Raw genomic sequence first — 12,593 nt, 5'->3', positions numbered from 1 at the left:
AGTTAAAGATCCTTTTGTCATGGTTCAGGCCCCTTTGCGCATATGGCTTCATGACATGCTCGTGCAGGCCAAAAGCCTCGTCAGCCACAAAAACAAAGTTAAGCCCCTGTTTAGTTTCCTGGACAGACGGCAAGTGAAGGGTGTTCGCTATGAGCCTTTCGTAGAACTTTGTGTCCTTGAAAGTGCCACCATCCGATGCACGGCCATTCCTTCCTACATCCAGGAAGATAAACTCATAGTTGGCATTCACCACAGCCATTAGTACAATGCTAAAATAGCCCTTGTAATTAAAATAGTAGGAACCACTATTGATAGGCTGGGCTATGCGGACATGTTTGCCATCAATGGCTCCACCGCAATTTGGGAAGTTCCATCGCTGTTCAAACTCCTCTGCGATGACTTTCCATTCATTCACGCTGGTAGGGAACTGAAATTAGAAGTAAATAGAATTGATTAGTAAACATGTTCAATTTTTTTACAGCTTGGTGACTACCCACCTGCAACCCCAGACCTATCTGTCCTATCTGATAATGCATGCACATCTAACGAAGTTCCTACTCCGGCACGCACTCCGCCACCCACCCTGGAACCCACTCCACCACTCCCCCGTGCCAAAAAAATGCGTGGCAAAGGAAAAAAAGGAGAAGCAGCGGCACATGAAGAATTTATGATGCGGGCACATCAAGTCCTGCAAAGAAACCCGGACAAACATGACAACTACTTCACTTATGTGGCAGAGTGTGTTCGCAACATGGCTCCTGACCAGCAACTTACTTTTGAAAAGTTATGCATGGAGTTGGTGTATAATGGCAGTTTAGGGTATCTCAACAGTGGCACTAAAATAGTTGGCATTGGTAGTGCACCAGACACACCACTGTCATTAGAATCACCAGTGCCTACTCCGCCTGCCACCGTAGCAGGCCAGTCGAGCACAATTCCAACACATACCCAGTCAACACCTACACAGCCTTCTCAACCCCCCCAGTACCGTCAATTCTACAGTTCTTTACTGATAGAAGATCCAGAGTGTCCTGTTTTTGAGGATCTGTCTTAAAAAATAGGCTACTTTATCATTTACCATCGACATGGTCTCAGCTGCAGGTATGTGATGGCCACTGCTCACATGGCGTATGGCGCACATCAATGGGGCCGGGACCATTGCATCTGCGCCATGCGCCATGTGGGCCGCAGCCTTTACATATCTGCAGCAGACATCCTCTGCCACACAAGGGCCACAGTGTGTATTTTTGTTTATTTATATGCTGCTACCTGTACCTGCATTACCAGAGGGAGAACAGGATTCTCCTCAATCTGGATAGCAAACTCCATTTATTGCCCTTTTGTCTTTACCAATAGTATGGGGTACTGTGCGGCAGACATGGTCTCGGCTGCAGGTATGTGATGGCCACTGCTCACATGGCGTATGGCGCACATCAATGGGGCGGGGGCCATTGCATCTGCGCCATGCGCCATGTGGGCCGCAGCCTTTACATATCTGCAGCAGACATCCTCTGCCGCACAGTACCTTATCCCTACTGTTGTAAGGGCATGTTCCAGAAGTTACCAGAGTGTCTTTTGTCTTGGTTTTCTACATATATGCTGCTACCTGTACCTGCATTACCAGAGGGAGAACAGGATTCTCCTCAATCTGGATAGCAAACTCCATTTATTGCCCTTTTTTCTTTGCCAATAGTATGGGGTACTGTGCCGAAGACATGGTCTCAGCTGCAGGTATGTGATGGCCACTGCTCACATGGTGTATGGCGCACATCAATGGGGCGGGGGCCATTGCATCTGCGCCATGCGCCATGTGGGCCGCAGCCTTTACATATCTGCAGCAGACATCCTCTGCCACACAGTACCTTATCCCTACTGTTGTAAGTGCCTGTTCCAGAAGTTACCAGAGTGTGTTTTTTGTTTTTTTATATGCTGCTACCTGTACCTGCATTACCAGAGGGAGAACAGGATTCTCCTCAATCTGGATAGCAAACTCCATTTATTGCCCTTTTGTCTTTACCAATAGTATGGGGTACTGTGCGGCAGACATGGTCTCAGCTGCAGGTATGTGATGGCCACTGCTCACATGGCGTATGGCGCACATCAATGTGGCCGGGACCATTGCATCTGCGCCATGCGCCATGTGGGCCGCAGCCTTTACTTATCTGCGGCAGACATCCTCTGCCACACAGTAGCCCGTACTTATTGGGAAAGTTTAAACTGGGTCATACATACTTAAATCTTTATATATAGTGTGTGTTTTTGTACAATATCTTTTATATATGGTATTATAATATATTTTTGTTGACACAATCTATTTACTATTTTACATGTTTTAACCATGAAAGGCCTAAAAAACCTGTTTCTGTCCTAGGCCTAAATTATAAATAAAAATATTTTGTTTGCACAATAAAGTGTACAGTGTATATTTCATCCTTACCTTGCAATACTGGTACTGCAGCACCTTCACAATGGCTTTGCAGGTCTCCGGGATGATGAGGCCCAAAGCTTGCGGGGAGATGAGGGATCCAAACTTTAGGTCAGCAAGAGACCGTCCTGTCGCCAGAAACCTCAGGGTGACCACCAGCCGTTCCTCAGCAGGGATAGCCATGCGATACTTGGTATCCTGCTTCTCGATGTGGGGAGTCACCAGACGCAGCAATTCCTGGAATGTGGCATCATCCATCCTCAAGAAGTTACGGAAATCGTCTGGGTTATTCTCCCTGATGTCCCTGAGCAGTGGCATGTGCGAACGAGTCTGACGCTGAAGTAGCCACTGCTTTGTCCAGCATGATCTTTCTCTCCTGCGCTGGGCTCTCTGACGCCTGAGCTTCAAAACTGCATAATAGAGCAGGTACTGTTGCTGGTGACTACCCATCACTGCATTCTCCATAGTGCAGGGTTAAAAGACACTTTGTAATGGCAGGCAAAACAAAGTAATGTGTAAATAGCTATGTCCAGCGTTCAGCAGGTATAAACCAAGCCTCACTAGTAACAAAGCAGAAATACACTGGTTTAAAATGGCTGCTGCTATTCCTATCCCCCTCTGCTAGTCCTCCCCCTCTGCTAGTCCAGCCCCTTCATTCAAATTTCAAAGGCCCATCTGACGACGGTCGCATGTGTTCTTGCAAAAAAAACAAAAACCAGCGATCCGACCGTCTTAACGACCATCGCGGGCGCATCGGGATCGGATCTAGATCGTTCCGCAAAAAAACACAATTTTTGCTAATCGTTTGCTGGGGACTGCCTGGGAGCTCCCGGGAAGTCCAAGGGAAATCGTTCCATGGTCGTCTATCGGTCGTGAACGACGGTGGTCGTCCTGGTGTGTACCCCACATTAGTGATAAGATTGACGTCCTGGGGATGTACAGATGTACAGTGCGTTGGAGGATTATCCTGTAATGTTTATTATTATTTTTTTTTTAATATATGTTCTTTGAGCAATGATTAAAGAATATATACATTTATACACGTACAGCTATATTCCCCAATGGACTACAAAACTATTTATAAATATTATTTGTTTTTTTTCCTACCTTTTGGTTTAAACAACTTTAGATTTATATTGGCTTATTGCATATTGCCTTATGTGGAACATTGTATTACAAGGAGAAAAAAGGATGTACTCTTGTACCTACTGTAGCACACAGTGGACAGTAGGCACAGATTCTGGGGAAAATATGTTAACCCCTTTGAGAGAGATAAAGTTGAGAGAGATAAAGTACTAAAAAATCTCTAACGGTCATTTTACAGGCTTTGGGGCAGATTAAAAAATTAGTGATATTCTTATTATTACTCATCATGGGCCAGATGCACTAAGCTTTAATAGCGATAAAATGGAGAGTGATAAACAGCCAGCCAATCAGCTCCTGCCTGCCATGTCACAGACTGTGTTTGAAAAATGTCAGGCAGGAGCTGATTGGTTGGTTGTTTATCACTCTCCATTTTATCACTTTTTGAAGCTTAGTGCATCTGGCCCCATTAATGTTAACCATTTGCTGTAATAAGTGATAACAAAACTATCTCCCGCTGATTATTCTGCCCCTGTATTTTAACATTTATACTTTATGTCTACGGTTTGTTACATCTCCCCCCCCATGACTACCCTTGAGGTTCAGAAGGTCCAGTGCTAGATGACATGATCCATGGGACACAATTCAATGGTGCAGGTAAGTCGTTACACTGCGCACAGTACACGACCCTGCGATAAGATATAATAAATTGCCAAACTAAGCAGCTTATCAATTCCTTTGTCAATTGAGAAATCTGATAACAAAATTCTGAGAGGTAATTTTGGGGGAGGCGATGACAGCGCTGGACTATGGGAACGCCCAGCGTTTTATGGGTGGTTCCGTCTGAGCGCTCGTAAATAAAAGTCAGTTTTCACTGACATTTATTTGCGAAGGCAGGAGCAATCATTCGATGGTCGGCGATCATCGAATGATTTCTCCTGCTAGTGGAGGCATGGGAGGGGATGTGTTCTCGTACACATCCCCCCTTGCATGTTAACAAGGGGATTCGGCGGCAGGTGGGGGGCAGGTATTCGGCCAGTAGGTCCTGCAGAATGGCCATGCAAATTGGGTAAGAGGAGGAAACTCGGGTGCCGGATGACTGCCCGACAGTTGGGATTCTGACGGTCAGTACTCCGACATCGCAATCCCGATTGCCGGAGCTCCAACAGAGGGGATCCAGACTGACCGGGGCTATTCTTCCCTTCGGGGGTCCACGACCCCCATAAAGGGAGAATAGAACCTGTGGCAAGTGAAGTGAGCCACCGAGTCCCCAGCGTGGCTTCTTTGTGCTCATCCCCCTGTCGGAGCACCGGTGGTTGGGATTCCGATGTCGGCATACTGATCGTTGGAATCCCAATTGTCGGACCGCCATACCACACCCAAGAAACTCATAGTACAATAGGATATTGTCTAATTATCTTATAAATAAATCGCATAAAAAGAACATCGCACATTAGCAGCATTCCAAGTAAACTAGTCATAAAAGAAGAAAAACTTTTCTGAGACTTTTTGATACTCACATTTTTTCATACTTCCGGCCTAATTCATAGCCAGGCCAGTCCAAGTAACACACGTCACGGCCTAGCATAGTGTCCACATCCGCATGGTAACCCAGAGGGAAGGCCATGCAAAAGGAAAAACTCCAAATGACACAGATGACAATCTTGGTGGCGGTAGCAGATAGCCTTGGTTTCAGCGGGTGGATGATAGCCATATACCTGGAATGAAAGACAGAAACAGCGAGAGTAAATGTGCTATTCTAAATGATTATTGAATGATGTTTTGTTCTACAGATGCTGTATCAATAAGCAGCAGATTGCTGGGCCGAGCTGCCCATCTGGAACATATACACATAACAGCATGTGCTTTAACCTTAGTGTATCCATCAAGAATTGTTTTATGGCACAGAACAGATGTGTAATCTAATGCATTGTCTTCTAAACATATTACCTTAAATGGCATCTACAATTCAGAATATTCCAGAGTGAAGGTTACAAAACACATTTAAATCACGTTTCAGTTGAACAGTTTTGATTGTTTTTGAAGAAAAACAAAGAAAATTAATTCTTGCCAAAAGTCAGAGGCCCTGTCCTGGCGATAGGTTACTGGTAGCCCTGGCACACTATACAGAAGCCCCGTCAGGTGATAGGTTACTGGTAGCCCTGCCACACTATACAGAAGCCCCGTCAGGTGATAGGTTACTGGAGCCCTGCCACACTATACAGAAGCCCCGTCAGGTGATAGGTTACTGTAGCCCTCTCACACTGTACAGAAGCCCCATCAGGTGATAGGTTACTGGAACCCTGCCACACTATACAGAAGCCCCGTCAGGTGATAGGTTACTGGTAGCCCTGCCACACTATACAGAAGCCCCGTCAGGTGATAGGTTACTGGAGCCCTGCCACACTATACAGAAGCCCCGTAAGGTGATAGGTTACTGTAGCCCTCTCACACTGTACAGAAGCCCCATCAGGTGATAGGTTACTGGAACCCTGCCACACTATACAGAAGCCCCGTCAGGCGATAGGTTACTGGTAGCCCTGCCACACTATACAGAAGCCCCGTCAGGTGATAGGTTACTGTAGCCCTGTCACACTGTACAGAAGCCCCATCAGGTGATAGGTTACTGGAGCCCTGCCACACTATACAGAAGCCCCGTCAGGTGATAGGTTACTGGAGCCCTGCCACACTATACAGAAGCCCCGTCAGGTGATAGGTTACTGGAGCCCTGCCACACTATACAGAAGCCCCGTCAGGTGATAGGTTACTGTAGCCCTGTCACACTGTACAGAAGCCCCATCAGGCCCTTGAGAACAACCTATTTTGTCAGGAAGTAGGTGTCCCACTCTCTTCTGACAGCCCCTGGAACCTGACATTCTGGGGGGGAACAGATAAGTATGAGAATTTTGTGTATTGATACTTCTCAATACTAGAAGCAGAACTATCGGTGGTTCAGTCGGTACCGGGGTCCTTAGTTGAAAAGGGGCCCGAAGCCAGTGACATTACAGTGAGATAGTCTAACTCATTATGAGTATTTGTTTGTTGGCTGTCAGTCCACTAGTATGCAGGGATGGTCATTGATGTTTCCTAATCATTTATGGTCAATGCCTGATGATGAATACTTTTACTATCAATGGGGGAGAACCAAATGTTTTCTACCAACGATAGTAAAGAAGCACCAGATGGTTCTTTTCTACAAGGTACTGGGGCATGGAGCGAAACCCCGCCCCAGGCTTTGCTTGGTCCACAGCCCAGGTAATATTAAACCATCCCTACCAGTAAGTTAGGCTGGATGAGCTGCTGTCTGCCTGCACAGTCCAGGCCTGGTTGGAGGGGGAGGAGAGGACGGTCTCACATCTATTCCCCTCACTACTCAGCTCCTCCCTATTTCTCTGAGCTCTCTCTATGCCCAAGGCTGTCCTTTGATCTGATGTAGTTGTGATTTTGAAGTGATGGTTTTCTTAAGGTGGCATTGCTTACAATATATCTCCACCTGCCTCTCTCCTCAATTCACTGGTTAACTGCTCTCAGCATGCAGTGTCAAGCAGTCTACTGTTAGAGATAAGCTCAAATTACTTTGAGGAATAATGTGTAGGTGGCACTATGACTTTTGGCAAAATGTGAAAAGGGACACTACTATCTGTGGACATAATGTGCAGGGGGTATTGCTACTGTGTTATCATAATGTTTAAAGGGCACTAATAAGTGGTTTTATGAGTAAAGGAGTTCTTCTGTGTGGCATAAGGTTAGGATGAGTTATACCGTGTGGTGTAATGTGAATAAGGGACACTACTGCATAAGGTTAGAATGAGTTATATACTGTGTGGTGTAATGTGAATAAGGGACACTACTGTGTGGTGTAACCTGCATAAAGACTTCTACAATGTGGCATAAGGTTATAAGGAGTATTTCCTGTGGCGTAATGAGAATAGGAGTATTACTTTATGGCATAATGCAGATAGAGAAGCTACTGTGTGGCGTAAGGTTACAAGGAGTAATATTGTGTGGTATAACATGTAAAAGGGGCCCTACTGTATGGCCCAATGTGCAGCAGGTGCCTCACAGAGCAATGGCCATAGTTGTATTCCACTGCGAACTGCACAACTGCTGCTGTACATGCAGATGCCCCTTCAGGACTTTTATCCCAGAGGCAGGAGACTCCATTGTCTTTGGGAGTTACAGTCCTGCTTGAAACCCTGTACACACCACAGGCTGGATCAGAGTTAGTGGTGGTTCTTCCCTTTGAGGCATAATGTAGAGAGGGCTCTTTGCCTCAACTCGATATTGCGATCTCAAAGTCCTGTACCAACTGCACCTTCTCCAGTATTCAGTGTCTGGCTAACACAAGCACAAATATCCTCAATGACATAAAACAGACTGCTCACATAAGAAATTACGATACATACTATAAAACATGCGTTCCTCTCTGAGTATGGTAGTAGGCTACTTCAGAGAGAAACACTCTTTTAAATTCATGACGTGGCTTATCATCTCAATTAGAGGTGAGTAATTATGTTAACTGTATTAAATACACTCCTCCATAAAGCCTGAAACACAGTATAAATAAATAAGCATCATTAAGCCTGGGCTCATTCCTTGCTCCACTGATTCACAGTGATAGATACTGGGTAGCAGGCTGGACAAATAACTGTTTCAAGAACATAAGAACTCACATTATAGTTCTATCACTGTGCATGAAAATGGGTAAACACAGGATCTTACAATCTAGTGGCATTATGGGAAATTCTGCCTTGATTGGTTAAAAATGAAATATGACATTATTCAGCTTGAAATAATAATAAAAAAAAATGGGATTCAGTAAACGAAAATATGCAAATATCACATCCAATGGGATTTGTATTAAGATACTCACAGGAGGCGTTTTGGATCCACTATTTGTGTATGAGGATGTAGACATAGGACTCACATCAGGCGATACTCAACATGCTGAGAAACCCTACAATATGTTCATGCAGCCTGGCTAATGAATTTTGGTATGTGCTGCAGCTTCACTCCTGTAGCCACCACTAATCCTAACTGTGATCGCTAATTGCTGTGTAGTTCAACTTATGCCCCTTTCACACTAGCACCTAAATCCCGGGTATTTGCGTGTATACGAGCATCAACCCAGGAGTTTGGTAGGTCTAACGCAAAATACTCTTGCCTGCTCTGTACCAGAGTTGAGGCGAGACTTGGAAATTTCCTGGTTTCAAACCTGATAAATTCCTGACAAGCATATATTACAGTATATACACATGCACAGGGAAAAAAAAAATCTCTCTGCTGCGTACAACATGGATAATACATCCATCTCTAAATAAACCCCTAAGGCTTGATTAAGAGAGTGGGACATATACAAAACTCTGGGTGCATTTTGATCAAAAGGGGTGTTACAGTGCAGGTTTAGTGATATCCAGGCAATGTACAGATGGCTAAATCAATATAATTCAGGTGCAGAGTAAGTCATCTGTGCTCAAGCATGGATATCACTACAACCTGCACTGTTGGTATGCCTTGAGGAAAGAAGTTGAATGCTCTAAACCAGGCTTGTCCAAACTGTGGCCCTCCAGCATGCCTTGCCATAGTTTTAGCAGTCCCTAATAGCAAAACTCTGGCAAGGCATGGTGGGATGTGTAGTTTCACAACAGCTGGAGGGCCGCAGGTTGGACAAGCCTGCTCTAAACCATCAAAGTATGTATTGCAGTCCAGGAATATATCCCAAGTTATACAGTGTTTTAATCAGTGACGTAACAATAGCCCCGCTATTGTAATGCCGCTGTGTCTGCGCTGCGGCCGGGACCCGCAGATTTACCTGTCTGTGCAGCGGTCCCGGCACCCCTCTTGGTTTCTGCTGAAATGAAAATGGACCATCATTAAATGTCCGCCCCCATACAGCAGACAGTTTTCTGAAACTGTCTGCTGTATGGGGGCGGACATTTTGTGATGGTCCGTTTTCATACCAGCAGAAGCCGGGAGGGGAGCTGGGACCGCAGACAAAATCTGTGGGTCTCTGGCACGGAAGCAGAGTGGAGGGAAAGGCAAGGGGGGCACGGGGGGCTTGGGCGGTGAGAGGGTTGTTAACTTTACTGGGGGGGGGGGGGGGCGCTGCTGACATTTTCGGCGGGGGTGCAATTTTGATAGTTACACCACTGAATAGTGGCACAAGCTATAAGTAGTTCTGTGCTGCTGGTTAATGAAAAACCCCTTCTGAGCTGAGTCTCAGTTGAATTTGGGAAGTACAGTACATCAAAGACATCTCATTATGGCATAAAGATGGACAAAGCCCCTTCATTTAATACAGTAGTGCTATCTAGCAAGCTACTCATTAATTTTAAAGGTTCACCAGCAACAAGTAGACTGAATTTTCCACATCTTAAATAATTGTTTTGTTTGCCTAGGGTTCCAGCAAGGCAGATAAATGGAAAGAAAATCATTTAAAGAGAGAAATCTGATTGTAGTCGTTAAGGACGAGTTTAGGTTTCTGTTTAATCGAGGATAGCACAGAATAATGAAGGGAGAAGACAGAGGCTGGCAGCAGGCGCTTGAGTTTACTTGAAAAATGAATCTTTTTAGGATCAGAATGCATTGTACTTCTGCCAATCTCTACCACTGCACAGTCACAGTATCTGTCATCTGCTGCTCATAAATCAGAAGATTGTGCAAGGGATTATGGACCTTATTCTGGTCCACACGCAACGCTGCGCATTTCGCAGCATTGTGTGTGGACTAAATGCCACCCACCGCCTGCAGAGTTGCCCCCCCCCCCTGCACGCCACGATTCCTCGCACTGCTGCGAATGGATGATATGAATAATCATTAATTCGCAGCCTTGGGTGTGGGGAACTAATCATTCGATGTTGGCGACTATCAAATTATTTTTCACGCAGATCTGACACACCTCTATGGTGTCTCTGTTCTGCGAGCGGCCTGTGCGAGAAGCGGGCGGGCAGCTGGCATCCACTGACGTTAGTTGTCTAGAACGCTTAGATAATGTCCCTACATCTCTCCATGTGTAGGGGCCATAGCGATAGCGATGTGCTGCCCCGCGTGTCGCTATCGCCCAGCGATTAATATTCAGCATGCTGGATAAATTGATTTAATCGCCGGTCAGGGCCAGTGTTCTCACATTGCTGTGTGCTGAGTGATCTTGCTGAGCGCTCTGAGTCATCTAGCATCGCTCAAAATGCTCAGCACCCCGTGTGTAGGCCCCATTAGAGTAGACCATATGCATTTGTAAGCCCCGGACACGGGGGTGGGGTTACCTTACTTTGCCGGCTACCACCGGTCCTCACCAAGTCTTCTCCGTTCCGGTCAGGAGTCTTCTCGCTCTGCGGGATGGGTAGCAAAAACCAGACAACACAGCTCTGCTTTTGACCTTTTATTCTGGGCCCGCGACTAGGGGCGCCAACCTTTTTAGCCTTAGAGCAAGGCGAATACCTCATCATAAATTACATCAATATAAGGATACAAATACAAATTCACGATACACAATATCCAGACTTTTCAAAGGCATCACCATAACATTACAATATAACTTGCCCTACGTACCCGGGTACACTCTACTGTTTAAGCCGGCAAGTCCTACACGGAGCCTGTGTCAGACTCACGGTCCAAGAAGAATATCGCAGGCCGAACATTAAAGATATTTTCCTATCCTATAAATGGCTGTACTTTGCTACTGTAGCCATCGGGTGGCACTATCGCTCCATGGGCTAAGAGTTGAAGTTCCAATAGTAAACTATGCAAGTCCTAGTAAATTGTCCCCTGCCTTCCAGGAACTTACACAGGGTTTAACTCCAGGGCTGTCGAGGGGAATGGGTATGTACTGTATAGGAAAGGAGTCTCTGGATGCCAGTTACGGGGCGGAATCCATCAGTGGGGTGAATCGGCCTTCGCCAGGTACTGTGCACCCTCCAGGGATTGCTAGTATTGGCGCAGAGCGTTGCCACACTCAGCTACACAGGGATGCCGGCTGGTACCAAACAGTCATACGGGCAGGGAATATTCACATGTCTCTGGGCATATAATGTAGCCTGTGGGCCCCCTAGGTTGGCTGGTAGGTGTGGGTACAGGTGGGGAGTGGTCTACCTGTATCTGCTGCGGGTGCCGGCTCCAGCCAGTCTCGATCCTCCGGCCGTGGTCACTGCTGGGCCTGCTGCTGGGGCTTCCTGCCTGGGGTATTCTTTCTGGGGTCAGCACGAGTCACAGCCCCTCTCCGGGCGGCGAGTCCCTGCACTCCTGCTCCTCTCTCCCTCTGTGCGCCCATCTCCCGGCGCTCACCGTGTGCAGAGGTCGGCGGGGGTCACAGCCTCCCGCGCACACTTATCCGGCTCACCCTGCGAGTCAGGCGCTGCTGTCCTGCGCCTCCCGTCTCTCTTCCCCTGCTGGAGGTCAGCGGGGGTCACCGTTACGCGCGCTCGTGACGTCACTCTGCTCTCCCCAGCTGAACTGCCAGTCCTCTGCTGGCGTTAGACACTCCTGCGGCTTAGCACACTGCCGCTCTTCTCCTCCTCCTCACGTGAGTCCTCCCCTCCTCCTTCTTTAACCCTTTAGGGATTGCTAGCTGCCCAAGGTGCTGGGGGGATATTTTAACCCCTGGTGAGCTGGAGGGTATGGTGCCTTATAATCCTACGATTATGGGGTGTTACATCCGCCCATATTTTTTTATGTGCGTGTCCTCGCGCACACCAATGCGAACACAAGTTTTGAACGGTTATAAATTTCCGGAACCACAAAGTCCCTTTGACGAGTCCGATATAACTCACCAAAAGATATACAACATTGCAAGAGATTATTACACGTGCTGACAATATAATCCACAACTGAACAACAGTGCGCAAGCATTCAATAACATGAGGAATGATGCAGTTCAATTACATTTCTATAAGTGACACCACGCTCTATACTGCAAAGGTGGCACCCCTGTTGGGAGGAATGTTGACCACCCTCTATTCGGTGACGGTTCCACTGTGCTTCGCAACCTGCTCGGGACGAGACTCTTGTCGTCATAATCATTTCCTTTGCTGCTTGATTCAAGGGGCAACTGGGTTCGGTTGGGGTATGATTTACGATGGTTGCGATGAAC

The 12,593-nt window shown here is 46.7% G+C and overlaps 1 protein-coding gene across 2 annotated transcripts in view; it reads right to left on the bottom strand.

Moving 5' to 3' along the window:
• The window catches only part of TACR1 (tachykinin receptor 1), a 221,979-nt gene that overhangs the window by 113,030 nt on the left and 96,356 nt on the right, over positions 1 to 12,593 (bottom strand). For both annotated transcript variants that reach the window (XM_083184514.1, XM_083184513.1), the window contains exon 2: positions 5,029 to 5,226. In XM_083184514.1, the coding sequence (XP_083040640.1) occupies positions 5,029 to 5,226 (198 nt within the window). The remainder of the gene's footprint in view (positions 1 to 5,028; positions 5,227 to 12,593) is intronic.

Source organism: Crinia signifera, chromosome 4 (genome assembly GCF_055691185.1).
Source record: "Crinia signifera chromosome 4, ASM5569118v1, whole genome shotgun sequence".
Classification (NCBI taxonomy): domain Eukaryota; kingdom Metazoa; phylum Chordata; class Amphibia; order Anura; family Myobatrachidae; genus Crinia; species Crinia signifera.
This window is presented reverse-complemented; position numbering and strand designations above follow the sequence as displayed.